This window comes from Anopheles marshallii, chromosome 2 (assembly GCF_943734725.1).
Source record: "Anopheles marshallii chromosome 2, idAnoMarsDA_429_01, whole genome shotgun sequence".
Classification (NCBI taxonomy): Eukaryota; Metazoa; Arthropoda; class Insecta; order Diptera; family Culicidae; genus Anopheles; species Anopheles marshallii.
The window spans coordinates 5672542-5691826 of record NC_071326.1 but is presented as its reverse complement, the minus strand read 5'-3'; the positions used below and the strand labels follow the sequence as shown (position 1 = coordinate 5691826).

The window sequence follows — 19285 nt, the reverse complement described above, 5'->3', positions numbered from 1 at the left end:
GATAACTTATCACACTCGGGCCCACACACACACGCACACCTCCAAATGAACCACTTTGTCTGTATGCTTTTTTCAATGCTAATCTTAATACGACAAATTATGATCGTTACCGTGATGAAAGTAATGCTTCCTTAAGGTGGTTTTTGCAGTTATCGGCAAAGCCGTCACATATTTTGTTGGGTGACGAAAATGGAGGGTTTCGGAGCTTTCGTAAACGAATTAAAGTGACCGACCATTTTCTGCGCCCGAACGTGTATAGCACAGGTAACAGGCAAGCACAATGAAGTTTGTTAAAAAAATAACACTGAAATCTTCATACACGAAACTGTTGTTTTATGATATTTGTGTTGAGAATGCTACAGCTCGAAAACATAATAATTAAATTTAGTGTTGACCGAAACATGAAATACGGTGCAAAAAGATGGTAAAATTTTCCAATTAAAATAGTTCCTTCTAAATAATTTACAGAAACATAAATCCACCAAAAAGGTTCGGTAGACAACGGTATACAAAACTACACGTCACACATTGCATGTTGCAAGTTGAAGGAAGGTTACAACCCTAAAATTATGGCGTAGGTTTTGGCTCCGGATTTAATCTGCTTACATTCGTACGCTCGCAACATCGCTCGCTCTTGGACCATAATTTATACCGCGCGTCGTCTTTTGTCCTGGGTGAAAAATTTCGCCCAGTTCCCTTCGGTGGGTCTATCAACATCCTTCGGTTTCCGCAATCGCGATCGCGAACGGTTCGAAAATGCACCGTGTCGGAGTGAGATACTGCTCCACAGTGCCACAACGGCATTGCATTTCGAGCTCGCGAAAGTACTGTTTAAAGCCGCGACACTTCGCATCTTTTTGCGTTGGTTGCAGTACAAACGAAAGTGAGCAAAGCGGGGGGAAATGATGCGGAGTGGAGAAGGAGCACTGTAAAATGCATTTTCCTCGCAAAACATCTTTGATTTTGTGGTCTTTTTTTTGCCACCCCGAATCACTCTTCTCTCGCTGCGGGGAAACTTCACATGATGGGCGAAAAATAAATAAAACATAAAACCGTCCTGCGGCATGGAAACGGGTGGACGGAATAAAAGGTACTAATTTATGGATGTCGATTTCAGCACGAAATACAACGCATAAACGACAGCGCATAAAGGATGCATTGAGATGGTTTGCATCGATACGTGTTTTGTCGTCTAGCAAAGACCCGGTGCCGATTGGTTTCGAAATCTGGCGCTGGTGTGCACGTCAAAACACACGTGAAGCTGTCCTGTTCCGCATTCGCATTCGGTGAAGCATAATGCTGGAATAATTATTCATAATTTTCGGACCATATTTTATTGGTACATGTGTGATGTGTTTTCCTTCACTGCTAGCAATCTTTCAAATTGAATCGACTAAAACACTATAATCAACTAACGAGCCGAGATTTCTAACAAGCTCAAGATTGGGTACGCAATCGGCCCTTCCCCACAGAAAGAACACACGGTAGAAAGCCACAAAACAAACACAAGTTCAATGAATATTGCATAAATGAATATGTTTACCCCGAGGGAGCAGGAAATTGTACCCTGGTGATTATGGGACGACACGAACACGAACTGCGTTCGACACCAACGCCAGAGAAAGAGAAATTTCTGTTGAGCGCTTCTAATGATCGGTAGACAAGACAAACAAACTGCGATGAAAACAAAAATTAAAAAAAGTAACCCACATAAAATATGACAACACAGGGCACAACAATTTGTAGCGGAGACCCTTGCCGCAACCAATAGCTACAATACCAAACCTTCCCTGCAACCTCTCATTCGTTTAGGGTTTTGACCGAAAAATGCAACCAAACATCGTATATCTCCTGCGGACTATCTAGAAGATCGAAAGTCAGTGACTTCTCGCGTCAAATTGTTACTTTTCCGTCGCTTTTTTCGACTCCACCATGTACAGCAGGCCCGGTTCAACCACCTATACACCAGTAAACCCCATGAAACGGTTAATCATAGTGCCCTCTGGCGTCGAGAGGTTAACAGAAGGAACGCACAATGTCGGGGCCCACCGTTTGCTAAAAATGGGTCCCTGTCGGAAGAACTGTCAGAATATCCAACGGCGAACAACAACTGATCCAAGCCGCACACGGCTTGTGTTGCAACAAAACAGGGTCCTCAAAGGCAGCCCGCTTCTTTAACCTTTTTTTCGGGACTTTGGGAGATTCAGAAGATGTTTTTTTTTTATACTTTAACACTGTTGAAGAGGGTTATGTTTTGTTCGAAAGTGTCCAACCCTTCTGTTCCCTGTGGCGTTGGGCGATCTCCTGCCTACCCCTCCACCAATGCATATCACACTAAACACGTTGATTATTATTATTAAAATCGATATTTTCAGCGTTAAGATTTATGCCCATATTTCCCCCCAGCTACCTTTCGCTTGCGACCGCTGTCTTCATAGTTGCCCTAGATCACTTGCATTATGTATATGTGTGTGTGGATGGGTGGATGCATTTGGTAGCCTAAACGGGAACCTCCGATCGAGCGCAGTCTCACAAGAATCGAACATCACAGATACATCGCCGCACAAAAACCATAATACGACTGGATGTTTCAACCCCCGTACAGCAATCCGATCGGTCAACAAAGATATCCCAGCGAGCGATACACTGCTAATTATACACGCTGGAAATTGGCTTTAATATGTGATAATAGCGTCCATTAAGGGTTAAATTTATTTGCCTGTTTGGTGCTGCTGCTCTTGCGCTGCTGCACCAGAGCGATAAAGGGCACGATGGTCTTTGTCTGATTCGTGCATCGAGGTGGCGGGTCCTCCTATGTGTCGTATCAGATTCTTCGACCAAAGAGATATTAAAAAGATTATAAGATGCGAATTTTGATTTTAAGTTAATTGTTCGTTTATGTTCAAAGCAGGTCCAAGATTTTTCCACGAACCAAACAAAAGGTATAAAGATAAAAATTTTGGAGTTCCGAAAATTTTGGTAAGCTTAATTAAATTATGACTTTAATTTATATTTGATCGACGTCAAACTCACCTTTGTTCAAAATTACTTTGTTGCAGCAGTACGGTAAGATTTTTTTTTACGGAAAGCTGTCAGTTCCTCATGTTGGTACACACACCTCCTTCAGATCAATCCACCCACATGAAACGCATGGTAACCAGTACCGCTACCCGGTACCCATCCATTCAATCAACTTTCAAGCTCAACTCATATCAGTGGCTTTCCGTGCGACCTTGTTCCAGATGTGGGACGAAGATTGCAATGCGGTTAACGATCACTTCGGTGCAAACCACACTACAGTCCTTGGCGAAGGATACGATGCATTATGAGCAAGGTAACCCGACTTCTGTATTGAATTATAACAGCTTCCCCCCACACACACATATACTCACGCCATCTGGCGCATAGAGCCAAATGTTAATCGCAATAAAGCAAAAGATCATCCACACGCACGCAAATCTTCGTGCGCAACACATCCACCACCAGTGCACCGCGGCGCACTGCTTTGGAAATCGATGCGCATCGTGATTATCATTACAGCACCGCGGGCAGTGTAAGCTCATGCCAAACTATTAATTTACCTTGTCACACTGTATGATGTATTATGTTTAAAAATTACCAAACAACGTCCGTGAGGATGTTTTGTAAAGAAGAAATAGGAGATAAAAAGGGAAGGAGAAATAAATTCCTACATAATCTTTTCTCCTATCTTTTCACCGATGTCAAAATTGAGGAAGCAGTTGAGTTGCGAAAATGTACTGCGAGTGCGACGGTACGATACCGCGTTCGTCGCTTTTACTTTCGTTGATGTCTTTCGTTGTTCGATAAACCAAACAAATGTTTGATATGGACCGCAGTGTTTTGTGAGAGATTTCTCTACTTGCTACACTATTGGCGGTCGTGTAAGGTAATTATATCGCATTTAACATATATTTCTAGCTATCAGGTCTTGTACGCTTGTAGGGATGCTGTACAACATTCACACGGTTCTAGGTAACTTGTACTTTCCCCAATCGTTGGACTTTATTCAACAAAATGATACAATATTCTGACAAACTATTTTGTCATTTAATATGTGTATCTATGCCGCGGGAAAAATGTCATATTATAACAATAATAACCAAGCTGTTAATTCATGCGATATACAAACAAAATATTAAAACGTGCTCACTTCAAGCACGTAGCAATGAATAAACTTATGTTTGCTCAATTTCAATTTAAAAACATATTAAAATTTCGTATCCACCATCTTACAACCAATGTGCATTCCGTTTTTCCCCTTTTTGCCGTATTGACAAATCGATCAACTGATATGCGCGCCTTTGCATGACATTCGCCGGGCGTTATCAATTTTGACCGATCGAACACTATCAGTTTTGGGCTATCGAAAACATTAATCAAAACATCGACCGATTGGGCACTATCATTGACTGATAAATTAACACAAATCCTTCCAGATGGCAGTACATGCCCCACTGGGGTTACACGTACAGCCCGGGGTACAGTTATCTCGATTCTCGACTCAACCATCGAAAGTGATTCGTTTCGATTTCGGTCTCAATCGTTTCGCCACCACCATCGGCAAACATCATGGTGGCATAAGTGGCTCACCAACCAGTGAGTTCTCCTGTGCACGGCACAGTTGCAGGCGTTTACTCCTTGACACGTAAAGCAAATAAGCGATCGAGTGTGCTGCATCAGCAAAAGCCAGTCTGGTAACGGTAGCACCGCCGAGTTTGGTGCCCTCAACATATACATACACACGCTCATACTGCACTGCTAACATACGAATTTATTAAACCGGGGGAGGTAAAACCATGAGAAATGGAAGAAAAAATATCTCAGTGCAACTGCAACAGGCACAGGCACTGAGACTGCAAACTCTTCCCAGCTGTCTGTGCTGGCGGTGTCGATTAAAGAGGACAAAAATCGCTTGCTTAAGCAGCAAAAACGACGAATCAAAATTTAAGGAAAAGAAATATTCGTGCAAGAAAAGATACACGCTACCGCAGGTGGGTATTATTTTTATAAACAACAAGAAAGAAATAAAAAAAATCAATCAACTACCACCAACTGGATGAGTGAAGTGTTTTGCGATGCACTCGAATGTTATCCAAAAGCAAAAATATTCAGAGTACCACAGCAACATATGGTAGGTTCGTTTCTCTTTAGATGATTAAAAAATTCCACCTTATTGCAGCAGGAACGCAAACTGTTGTTGGCGTTGGCGTAACTGTTCTTAGATCATAGCGTGTGTCTTAATTATCACTGTGTGACGTTAGTGTTCCAAACAAGGTCCTTTGATGTTTTTATGTTCCTTCTTTACCTATTCTATATCAATAAAAAAAAACTGTACAGTACTGTATCTTATACGGCTTTCATATTGCTCACAGAGAAGGCTTCAGTTACGTCATTAACAATTGAACTGTACCTTTAAAAACACGATATCGCTTCTGTAGCGAAGCAAAAACTTTATTCCCAACTCACAAAGATGTCTTCCTTCATCTAATCCAGCTTCTTCTGATCTTCAACTCGGCGAAATGATTTTTTATGCTCCCTTTTTACGCTGCCTATCAACCGGCTGTTTATGGGCCGTAAATTATAGACTTCCTAAATATCAAAATATTAGTCAATTCGGTGTGGTATACCCGCAGGAGTACAAATGTAGCACAACTCACTCGCCCCGTTACCCGGTTTCTGCCATAAAGAAAAGGAAACTGCAAAGGGTTGGCCCGACAGTTCGACGAGAATTGGTGGCAAAAATGAAACCGAAAGTAGGTCTAAGAGATGTTTCAATTTCTACCAACGTTTCAACATTTCAGGGTGTAGAGCGACGGAATACACCCCGGAGGGTTTCTCCTCTCCGAGCGAACTGCACGCCACACTCGACCTGGCTGGTCCGATGCTAACGAGAATTATATCATCAAATCTCCACAATAGCGAACAACCATTACGTGAACGATTAATGACTTGCGAACGTATTGTAGTACACTTTTTACTGATAATAGGACTACTTCCTCAACGATTAATTGTGTGAATGACATTTCGAACACCAATCATAATTTCCATCAATAATAAATGCTTCCATTTGAAACTTGATGCATACGATATTGCTCTTAAATCAGACAATTGACAATGTTTTGGCTTTAAATATCATTAAAACAACTTTTCATCTTTCGAAATTAACGTACCATAAAGAGACCTCAAAAGCACTCGCACAAAGAAAAAAACACCTGGCGATGATGCAACATAGAGTCTCTTCATATTAACGAAGAAATATTGAACACTTTGCTTAATGGTAACGATTCATTCGCCAAGCTAAAACAGTCCATACATTAAGTCCATCGAAAATCGCATGTCCTCCTGTGTACAGTAACAGAAACATAACCTATCGAAAGCAGGCGCAGACACGGGAGCTGTTAATTATGCGCGAGTAAAATATTGCCGCAGTCAATAACAGTTGTAACGCCAGCAAAATGGGAGGCCGACCCGATGGCTAAGTGAAAGAGTCGAAGCAAAAAAAAAAAGGTGGTAATAAAACATATCCATATCTCATAAAGCTTTCGCAATGGTTCAGATTCATCCAGCATAAACGTACTGTTAAACTGCCTTCATGAAGCAAGAACACTGCCTCCGTTAATACCCGCACCGGCCGTTGATGACGGTTTCCCTCGTTCTCATCGCTAACAGGATCCGGGCGGGAAGTGTTGCGTTTTTGTGAACAGCAAATCATCCCCAAACCCGGCTCATATTCATGTCGTTAAGCCACACGGTAACTACATCCTTGCGGGGAAAAGCAAAATGGCCAACAAGCAAAACAGAATGAGGTAAAAACTATGTGAACCTGCACGTTACTCATTATTTGCAAGTGATTTGGCCACGCTTTAACGAGCCAACAGGCAACGAACTCGGACCAGATCGGTTGCTCAGGTGCTTCAAGCGGTGCAGTGAAATCAAACCTCCTTCCAGAAGGGGTCACGGTGGTGTAACTGATAACGATAAGGATACTTCCCCCCGAAAAAAAACAAGATAAATGTATTTTAAACTTGACCGCTGAGAACAGAGACGAGGAGGCGAGAAGATTGCGCAACGGAAGCAACGTGGAAGCCGTTGTGCCATCAACTGGTGGTGCCGATTATCGGAGGGGCAAAGATCGAAACACACCCAACGATCCCCCTGCACCGATCCGTTTTAACTTACGCGAAAGTAATTGGGACGGGTTTCTGGATATTCTTTGGCTTTGGTAGCGATTTATTACCGATGGAATGGATGGAAATTGGGAATGATTTATTTCTACCAAAAGTAACAGGTTCCTTCCCAAGCCGTTGTTTCGATTTCAATAAATACTTTATCGTGTTAAACGATCGATCAGAACCTTTAACAATTTCAAGTCCTGTTTCATTTAATATCTTAAATTGTCTTAAAGTAAGCAAATGCATTAAAACTCTCCAAAATTGCTGCCAATTAATATATATTGTATTCAATTTCATTTATTTCCACAATTTATGGATCAGTCTGTCTTCATAACTGAAGTTATTATGAAACTCTTTGATGTTTCTTGCGTACGAGATATTTGTCCATTGCAACCATTGTCCCATGAACAAGATCCACACTAATCTGTGGTTGTGGTGGGCTCCTTCGCAAGAAGGAATCCCTTCATGTAAGCAAAGAAGAACACGCACCACAATGTCTGCCAGATTGTTTGTTGGCGTTCAGAGAAGAACGAAACCCCAAACCAAAAGCAACACGATCACGGTAAGTCTCGAGTCATGTAACATGCAGTTTGGAGATCGTACCTCCAAGTAAATGAGTCTTCGCACGCTCAGCTACGAACAGAACAAAACCAGGCACGAATGGAAAGGAAATGCAGCAAGGACCAGTCACCTCTACTGAGCAGCATGCAATTTGAGAATATCCCGTTGTTAAACCGCAAACAGCAACGAACCAACAAAAAAAAGTGTAACTAATTAATTAGGTAAGCCCTCAGAAAGATGTTGCGCTTGAAGCCATTTTGTTTTTTTTTTTCTGGTTTTGTTAACATGATTGCACTCGAGCCGTGATTCTTGCCACCATTACGATTTGTCCCAAAAGGAACAGCAAGCAAAAACGGTAGTCGTGTTTCAGAAGTAAGCTCAAAGCTTTGGTCGCTTAAATGGTCTTAATTTGCTCGCTTGACGCAGATAGGGAGCACGATAATGCGTGTGGCGTGTTCATTCAAATTACTTCCATAATTAGTTAAACGTGATAGTGAGATCGCCATTCTTACAGGGTAGAAACATGTGTGCCCATGAAGATAGACCACTGAAGGAAATAAATCCTACGAAAATATTTATCAAACTTTGGGTTTTCTGTCACAAAAGTAAAACGAAAACTGGTAGAGATTTTAAAAAATAAATAATCAAAATTAAATTAATACACAACGACATTTAGCTGAACGAAAAATGCTAAACCAAACCGATTCATCCAACAAACGTCCGTCCGTCGGATAGAACCGATCGACTCAGAGCTATGTTTGACAGGCTAACGGGAACAGTGTCGAGTACACACAGCCCTGATGACGGCAGACGATACTCAATGATCCTCCGACGACACTCGCGCGATACTTTCGACGATCATTCATCAACGTGTCTCGGTTCGATTCCGTTTTCCCTTTTGATAAATGATGCGATAATCTCATCCACTCAACGCGCCCTATCATAACACTCGCCGCACAGACGAGTTGGAAACGGTTCGCATCGCGAGTAGAAAAAAAGGCCTCACATTCTATGCAAACGAGAATATTCTCCCTGGACCTCTTCGCCAAGTGTTCCCACTTTCCCAAGCTGCCAACGAGTCGAACCCGTGCGGCGCGGAGGTCAGGACTGTATCCAATTAAAAACTCATCGCAATCATCGCCTGCCCTATCCCAGGCTGGACGTCAATACGCGGTACGATCTGCGATTACTAATGAGATTCAAACGATTCATTGTCATTCTGTGGACACGGGGGTTTCGAAAAAAAAAGCAGATCTTAAGCTCGTTACGGAACGGAGTGGAGTTGGGTTTCCTCTTTCGGTCTTTCAGCCTCAAGTGTCGCTCAAACAGCCGAACAGAATAATCTTCACTTTGGCGGTCATCTTCTTCTAATTACTAGATGACAAGTGCGAGCCGCCAACGCGGACGCCGAGACAATCTTCCGCCGGTGTCCAGAGTTTCAAATCCGGTTGACCTAATCCTGTCCGTCTGGGCGGGTTTGCCCACAACACAAAAAAGTACCGATACCGTGCCGAAACAGATCAAACGACATCGAGAGCATTCAAATCGCCAACGCGTCCAGATCTGCCCAGCCCAGGCATGTGTGCACAGAAACAAGCGAACATTTGTTGCCAATCACCACCATCCTCACTGTTGCCAATATCGCGAGGATTTGTCGGACAACGGTTCGGAGGTTCGCCGCGAGATGCCTTGGACGATCGGTTGATATGACAAGTGTGTCAGTTAGCGATCGGCAAGCGATGAATCGAATTAGACGCAAGCATTCATTCGCTGACGGTGGAACCATATTAGAGGTTTTATTCAATAGGAGGATAAAGTAATTTTACAGATGGAATCAAATCCCTGCAGTCTACTGTTAGTGTGCTAATTGTAATAAAATTTCCTCTCTAATAGCTAAACTTTATTCGCACGCTGATTGATATCTGATACTAGCCATTTCAAACATTTCTCTACATAAAGAGCTATTATAATCACTCGTCGGGTCATAACCCTACCTTCACGAGACTTCCACCATACTTCCGAACAAACTCGCCAGTCAATAGACGCGAAAATGAGAGTCCCACAAAACCCTTCCACAGACGTAGACGTCGTCGTCGATAACATTGACAGTATTATTTTTAATGAAGTAAAAACAGCTCCATAATCCGGCATGGCAGGATACGGATAAAGCGTGTCCATCTAAGGAGATACCACTTGTCCCGTCCGTATTTCCCCCCCAAACACCACCCACATTAGGCGGAGATGGTTTCGCTCCGGCAACGCGGCGTTTGATATAAAATATCTTTCCAATCCCGGTCCCCGTTTGACGGAGGACAAATCAAAATCGGAGAGAAAGTTTTCCTTCGCCCTGTCAAATGCGATAAGTTTCGATACGATCGATACATGCGCTCGTACCGGTGAATCGAAAGGACCGATTTCGCCATTTCCTCCCATGCTCGTCTTTTGTTTGCGCCAGCACTCCGGAATGATCAAAGTCACCAGTTTTGTCGCTAAACCTTGACAGTGAAAAGAACTTTGGCATAAAACGAATTGATTGAGCGACGGATTTTGCTGCGCTCATTAAGCGGGGATTGAATAGACCGGGATGTGGATGCAAATTTCGGTCGTTCGGTCGTGTTTATGTTTATCGTAACTGTTTTCGAGTTGGAATTTTCAACCCCACTGGGAAAGTAATTAGGAAAGTTGAGATGGTGATTGAACGGTGCACGTATCAAATTACACGCAAACTATCTGATCCTAGCAAGACCCATCTAGATTACCCTTATTTACATTGTAAAATAAAACTCAAACAACTTTGACATTCTTTTACGTTGTTTTTGTATTCACACGAAACTAAAAAAATAATCATCTTGAATGAACAATGCAAAACGCTCCACCTCTTTTTAACTTGAATGCAGTGGAGAGATGATCCAAAGCATTATCCCGAAACCTCATAAAATATCCACCTCACCGTCGTTGCGTGCAACCTGCTGCAACTCATAAATACACCGTTTATTGTGACAATTATTTCGGCATTTAATATCGAGTTAAGTGCTTGTTCGGACGGGCAAATAATTCTCACTAAGCCACTCGCGTCTGGATTTTCCATGCAGGATCATTCGTTCACGTGCAGATCCGACACGGGCGAAAGTTGACCATGAACATTCGTCCAAAGAAAGACACCGGTACGAGATGTAATATAAAGCCGTATCGAGCGTACGCACGCAATGGTCGCAAAAAAACGCACGCAAAACCAGACGCAACCTGAACTCGGTTCTTTCACCATCGCAACTCACAGGTTTTAATGTTGTATTTTACCTTGAACAAATTGCATGTAGAGTGAGTCGAGGATGATCAAGGGTATTCAAATTTTTATCTCATCTTTTAAGCCATTCTTGCTTTGAAGTGGTTTTAGCCACGCTCCACAATAACCGAAAATAATCACGGATGTTTTTATGGAGCTGAACAAAAGTAACTCACATTTGATAACAATGTCGGAAGAGCGACAGTTTTGTGCTACGTATCATAGTAAACCATCTCCTTTCTTTGTTCCAGTTACTTAAATTACACTAATTACAAGATAAAACCATGACATGTTGGAGGTTGCCGGACAAAAGTTGTTCCAACATTGTTCGCTTAATGACCTGTAATTGTAAGCACATTGGGCTATCTCTCGCATGCCTATTTAAATCACATATGTGAAAGCCACACCATAACCAATCGTTAACAATCGTCCAGTGCAGTTGCTGGGATGCTTTTCCAAATTTTCAACACCATCAGCAGCAAGAACTGGTTCCTGCAAAAAAAATGCATCCCGCAAGCAAACCGCTACAAATGTGCCTTCTTTCCATTTCTGTAAATTAGTTCCTTCATTATCACCTACTGCGGTTGAACAATCTCGTGGTACATCATACCCACCTTAAGGTTGTTCTTTCCGTAAAACGTTTCTCCTGCTGTTTGCTGTCTCGCTGCATTCGATACTATGAGTTACGATGCCAATTATGCGTTGCCAATTTGGCAAGTGCATCGCAAAAGAAAGTATATCCTCACATGGACACATACCGAAAAAAAATGTGAGAACCGAACCAAGTTAATAACATTCCTGCTTGATATGATAAAAAACAGGGTTTCATCATGAGATTTGCGGTAAAATATAGAAATTATGCAATCTAAATTGTTATTAGCATAATCTTTCCAAAGTTTGAAGCTGAATGTTGCACTATTCTGAAGAAATTGATTTAAATAATATAATATGTACAGTTTCAAGTAATTTTACAGATGAGCAATCATTCTAATTGCTAGAAAGCATATTATAAAACTCATCAGTAAAAGCAATTTCACCTTACTCTACTCCTTCAAACTGTTAAACCACATTAAAGGAAGAGTTCCCTCAAGATATTCACACAGACAACACATAAACAACCGACACGCTCACACACTTTTAATCAAGCAAGTGAGAGCATCATTAAAATTCGCACTCCCCGTGTCGAAAGTCGTCGATAGCGAGAATTTCTACCAAACGTTCCACAACCCCAGCTGGTGGGCGATCATCATTCTCCAAAAAACCCCGCAAGGATGGACGCCATCGCGATGCAACATTCCCGTGTCCATTTCTTTTGCTCCTCCCACGACCTCGGCCGCAAACGGGCAAAAGGACGTTGGCGGTGCCGGGCGAGATGACTGCCTCCGGCCATCGGAACGAAGAAGTGCTGCGAATGATCATTGTTCGGCATCGATAATTATGACCGGAAGGTGAAATGAAAGTAATCATACCTGCGCGAACCACCTTCGTAACCCTGCCCTGCTCATCCTTGCGGCCATCCTTTACCGAGTTCGCAGGTGAGACCTTTTTCGGCCACAACAGACACTCGACACCATCCCCAAAACTGACCGGCCGGACGACGGTTCGAGACCTTTTACTTTCCACACCATATGCATCGGTGCCGAAGCGTGGCGGGAACCCGTCCGGTCGTTACAGTACCAGCCCGGGTGACGTTCGATGAAATCGATCCCGGCAATGACCATTAGACTGACGGGGCAGCACAGAGATATGGGGAGACTTTGAATCTCGTAACATGCAGCACAGATGGATGAAAAAAAATCCATACACAAGAGGAAGAAACAACGATCTTTACTGCAGCAGATGGAACAAACGATGGTAAAACAGTATAACTCTGCCTGCAGCCAACTGTCTGGCATCGAATGCATGGCGGAGAAAGCAGCTGCTGCCATTGCAAAACGGAAAGCGATTTTTAGCGTTTTTGTGCAGGACTCACTGCCCGACTGGTCATTATGATATTTTCATCGTTCATTAAACGATCATGATCGCGAAACCGTGTTACGGCAATCGTCGTGAAGGAGATACAGCGACTCGAGGTGGACCGGAGTGTAACGCTAGAGCTCGGGCAGTGATTTTATAAGACGCAGCAGCTGCGAGCGCAAAATATAACAAAGAAATCGTTTACTCTACGGTATTTCGTCCGATATGGATCCGACATTACTTTTATGCTTCGTTTACATCTTTATTTCCTGTTCCGCGACTCCCTTTTCTAGTTCTTTTTAATCATACTAATTTACGAGTACATTTTACTACTTCAATTTGTATTTCAACTTACCTTGCTCCTACGATAATTTGTTCACCGGATACATCGATCAGCATTCGGGTGTATGAAGTTACATTGGTGTCCGTAAACCGATTCGCAGTTGAAAGAAGATCTGGAAGAAAGAATAAAGAAAAAAAAGGATAAAGTAAGGCAACATTTTGATGAAACTAAAAGATATTGGAATTTGCTTCATTAAGCTCAAGAGACTCAGTGCAATTAAATAATTCTAGAACACAGATTTCATGCAACTTGCATGTAACATTAGAAAATCTGAGCGTAGAAATGTCGTAATGTTACTTTTAATATTGGTTTGGTGAGAAACAACCAGTTCAACAACCATTCTTCTATTATTTCTTTCTTTAATTAGAGATATCTGTAAGAAGACCAATTACCAAGAAATTAAATTAATAACTGGAAACTCCTAAAAACATTCATGTTTCATCCACTTACGTATATTACGTGAGTATATTAGGTAAATCTCTGCATCATTCAACGCATTTAAACAAAACTAAGATTCCACATATTTCTTCCTTGACGATACCTCCGGATGATAAGTGAGAAATTATTAACCAAAGCACTGAAATGGACCGGATTAATGACATTTTCTTTTTGCACACATGAGTTCATTTTGGTGATACGCTTTTAACACATTCATTCATCACGAGAACAAGCTTCCATTAAAGCCGCAGGACGTTGATGATGACAAACTGTGCTCATCACCGTCGCCGCGCCAGCGACGTCAACGCCCGCGGTTGCCGTTCAAGCAACCAGCTGCCCTCGCCATTTAGGGCTAGTTCACTTAAGTCACGCCGAGGCGTGAAAGGAAAACAACAGCCCAATCCGCACAAAGAAATAATTCCTTTCAGCACTCCAAAACTGCACATTAAAATACAAATAATACAAGCAAAACACATCTTGTCCGATTTGCTAATGGCATCGGTAATGTGCAGTCTGTGCCCACCGAATCTGCGCGACATCGGGAACGACGAATTGTTTGCCGAAGACCTTTTAGCGTGCAGAGACATCGTCGTAATATGCCGTGCACAACGCCGTGAACCGTTGGCAATGCAATAACCATAAAGATAATACAATGCATTGTTTTTTTTTCTACTGTGATGATTTTTTTTATAAATAAGGAATACCCATCAGAACTTTTCGATGCGATAAATGACGACACTGTGTAAAAGGTTTGTTCAGTAAATGAAAGCAAAGGGAGCTATGGAAAAACAAATGTGCGGAAAGGATTGTTCTTCCTTTCCGATAAGTGAAAAAACAAACACTTTTTAATTGCTTAATTAAAATATCACTATAAAACATACAGACAGAGCGAGGTTCGCCTAGAATCTTGAGCTTATTTAAACGCGATAAAACAGCTCGAAGCCACAAACCATTCCGTAATATGCAACCAATAATCATCAATAACCGCCCCGCACAACCACACGACTTAGGGCCGGCTGCCGTATTACTGCCTATTCTTCTCATGTCGCTGCTATATCTTTTGCATTCCATTTTACCAGTTCGAATGACACACTGCGCCCGTTCTACCGCGCTTTACTTTAACGTTCCTATTGCAGCCAATCGTTCCATCAAGATTGCCTCATAATCATAAACAACGTTCGACCATTAGATCATTTGTTTGTACATTGAAGACTAATTATTTGTGCATGGAATAAACGACAGCCCTTTCGGAATGGAGTAAAAGGGATGATGCGGTAACGGAGAGGGTGAGTACGGGGGGGTGGCCAACAACCCTTCACCCTTGAACGGGGGTAAAGGTTTTCTGCAATTCTGCAGTAGCATAAAACAGCCTCAACGTACGTCGAAGTCGAATGTCGAGCAATTGAACCGTGGAAGCTGCCGGGAAACGGTGTAAAGTAGAGCCAATCGACAAGTTCCACCCGGTAAGCGGAACTCAAGCAGAACGTTTGTGCATAAACGAAGGGCTGAAAAAAGCGAAGAAATCGCTCCAACCAACGCTCCAACATCCTATTCAGCATCTATCCGTTCGAGAAGTGTCTCTTAGAAATCGATTCGTACAGTGGAGTGCCATTGTGCCTCGCGTACCTGAGCACCGTGTGCCCCAGCGCCGAGCGGTTGCATAAGATTTTATCAATTTATTTAAATTGTGCTCCCAACCAATCCGTCCGACTTGGCAAAGTCGTTCACACAAACCCGAGGCGGTGCTGCACCGTGCGACACTCCACGCGGGAGAACAATGGAATCGAAGGGTCGCCGCGATTGTGACCGTGCAGGCTCTGGCTGGTACAAAACTTCCTTTTCGTCGTTGCAAAAAAAAGGGTTCTTTAAGCAGCGTTTGAAGGAGAAAGATGAAAACCATAGCACACGTTAGCATAATGTACTGCTGGTGGAGGGCCGGAGTACCAACCAAAATGACAATGGCACATGTAGGATGCCTGTGAAGAGGGCGAGTTACAGCACAAAACTGGGTCCAGCGAGCTGACGACATGATCGTGCCTACGGTTCTGAGCATTTTGTGAATTATGCTTTCGAAACGCTTCACCCCATTGGTGCGCAAAAGTGTCGTGAAGCTCGTTGTATGTGTGTTGAAGGAATTAAGCCCGGAGCTGCACAGCTTCTTAGCAATACTAACCTTGCAGGACGCTTTCACAGTTTTGATTTAGAATTCTTAAATTAATTCAGAATTAGCTGCTGTAAGTGCACTAATATTCTAAATAAATTGTACAAAAAGTCATCCAGCTTGATAAAGTAAAACTTTACACTAAACTTAATGAATCCAACAACAAGCGAATCTGTCTTTCTATTAAACCCAAAGCATTGCTCAACATTCAGAGAGTACACGCTTCTCGTGCTTCCATTTCATCGGTAATTTATGATTCGCCCTATTGCAGGATATTTTAATTACGCCTGTAATTCATACATCTCGCTTAATGCACCACATCGCGCTCATTGAAGTGCGACGTAGCCTCGCTCTTGCTCAACGCCATCCAACCCGACCACGCGCAATTGTAACCAACTTCTTGTGATCTTTAAATGATACAGCATTAAAAAAAACAACGACACGCGACAACCCAGACCTTAGGATGGAGCAAAATGAAGGAGTAAAAAGAAACAAGTAAACACATTAAATAGGAACATTGAAAAGTGAATGTGGCATACTGTTCCGCGTTTGTGATGGGATGCAAGAAACTGGAGCCGTTACAACGTACCACGGGTGGGGGGGGATCTATGCCGGGGATGGTTCGTAGCTTAATTGAATATTGCAACAGACTAGTCCCCACGCGGAGAACTGACTTTGAATGCATTTGCTGGAGAATATTAAATATTACTACACTTCATCGAATTAAATTTCTCCCACATGAGTAGTTATTGTTCAATCAATAACGATTTCCGCAATGACTTTGTTACACATTTCTGCCTATTTATTGATAGTTAGCAGGGAATGGTACAAGACAACATGGTATGTAAGTCACCCATTAAGCCGATAACACGAATCGTACAGTATCAAGTGCTTTAATCAAAATCTCACCACCTCACAAAACCAACTGGAAGGTGATCTACTTCGAGCCACTTGCCACTTGTGATTGCAACAACACCACTACATGACAACTACCGGTCTTGGCTATTGGAGGTCGCTTTCAAATGTCTGCGCTGTTCGTTCGTTCCGTTTGATCGCAACACGCTATCTATTTTCGATTTCCAAACCTCTGCACACACTATCCGACTATCGGTACCGATTGGCAAACGATTGCAACAAGTGCATTCGGGAAGCAACTCGAGAGGCTGGCCCGAGGAACTAGGAATGGATATCAATGGTGACACACGATTGGGTAAAACGCTTCCAATTAACACCCCTTCGGCAGGGAGTTGTTATCGCGCGATTAGGTCTTCGAAAGAGCGTGGTGAAGCACCGTACCACGCACCCGGCCCGGCTCGGGTGCAGAGCCGGTGACAAGTGTCCAACCTCCGTTGTTGACCTTACAAGGTATGCGTTACTTTCTGGTATGGGATTCTCCGTCCGCAGCAGCAAGTATGATCAATTTTCGCTGGCCTGGCCTGTTCCTTTTTCTCTACCCAAAACGGAACGTTCATTGTGGTCGCTGGAACACACACAGGAGACAACCACTTGAAAGAGGAGTCCGTTCGACCTGTTTGCTAAGCGGGATGGAGTGGCATTTGCTGCAGCGTTGTGCTGTAAATAAGCACCTCCAGATGTGTCTGCCTGATTCGCATCCCAGTCGGGAAGGAACACCGGGACAGGTTCTACCCGATCCAAGTGTACTCCACCGTGCATCCCACCGGGCCACAACAGCATCCCGTCAGGGAAAAACGGGTCCCTTCGACTCGGTAAGACGAAACTTAGAAGTACTCGTCCATCGTCCAACAATTCCAACCCGGTTCCTTCCCCATATTCTAGGCCCCATCCAAGACACGACTTTCGGGTAAGCTGCTCTAGCTCCTTCGTCGTGAAGCGAAAGACGGCCGTGCCAACCCGCAAGACCCAGACAGACAACCAGACGCAGTGGTTGTCACCGTCCGTGACCAAGATGACCGTAAAAGGAACGCTCCGTTGCACTGCCCGGAGCCTGTCGCGCAACGCATCGATACAACACCAACATAAAAAAAGCGCAACAACGGGATCAAGAAGAAACATTAACTGCATCCACGCCAGAAAGGGACACACACAGGTCAGATTCGGGTGGCAAAATCACTATAGCCTTCCTTTTCCGATCGCACGCTACCCACGAAAACTGTCGAAGCATAAGAAAAGCGGCGTTCGATCGACGACGACGATTTGTGGTGAGCTCGAAAACTTAACGTCAGCCCAAGCCACAAAAGGGAGACGCGTGGAAAATGAAATAAGTTAATTAAAGTGTTGGCTTAAAGTGTGACAAACGAAAAAAAAAACGCGCCCTCAACCAAAATCCGACCCCGCAAAACATACAGCATGCCCAGTATGCTGTGGCTGAATCTTCCTTTACGGATCGACATCGACTCCACCGTTGCACGCTGTCCTTACCACCGAAATGTAGCGAAATATCCTGCTGCAAAAGATTAAACTGAAAAAAGTGAACGGACCCAACCGTGCCAGCGAGCTTGCGAACTAAGCATGCGATTTAATAAAGCCATCGTGCGGTTGTATTATATACCCCCGCAGGGCCAGTGGTTTATACGCTATACGTGCCGTTACGAAACCGAAGACGCCCGATATAAACCTCAACCGCAAAACGATCGTACTGCGGGGCAGGGACACAAACACAGGGGAGTCATTCTTTCGCGCAGTAAAATAGCAATCGAACTCATGATGAACCAATCAGCACAAAACAATAGCCCCACTGACATAATAATTTATGCTGTCAAAAGTAATCTGGCCGTTTTGTGGTACGGTGCCGTGCATGAAAAATTACCACCAAGGATTGCTTTATTTCGTCAGCGAATAAACTTAAAAAAGGCGACAGACGCCACCGAAAGGAAGTTTCGACGGACCAGTCGAACGCAACAGGCATGTTTTGTGTGGGTTTTTTTGGTTTAGTTACAACACCACTCCACATTACCACGCTAAATAAGATTGATTCGAATGGATAGTAATTAAATCGCGTTCAATTATTGTGTAAAATGAAAGGGAATAATCTACAATAATTGAAGGAAGAAAAGTTTCATGAAATATTTCAAGCTAAGAACTGAACTAGACACCTTGGACAATCGATACCGAGCAATGTAAATTGAACTCTTTGACAAGTGAATAAACAGTATCAAACAGAACGGCGCCCGAGACACACAGTCTTTTTGGTGAAGCAGAAAATATAAAATTCCGTATCACAACCAGTGTTTGCGTGTGAAATTCTCACATTTTTTGGTCCTTCGAACCGGATTCGTGATTCACGGAGTTTTTTCTCTTCCATCGCTCTGCATCAGGAGCTCGGTCAAACGCTCTGCATCAAGAGCATTTAGCAAATCATCGTTCGCGTC

General features: G+C 43.1%; 1 protein-coding gene across 1 annotated transcript in view; it reads right to left on the bottom strand.

Annotated features, from left to right (window-relative positions):
• Positions 1-19285, bottom strand: part of LOC128706909 (semaphorin-5A) — a 104748-nt gene that overhangs the window by 49281 nt on the left and 36182 nt on the right. Inside the window, exon 3 of the mRNA XM_053801852.1 lies at positions 13349-13448. Within this exon, the coding sequence (XP_053657827.1) occupies positions 13349-13448 (100 nt within the window). The remainder of the gene's footprint in view (positions 1-13348; positions 13449-19285) is intronic.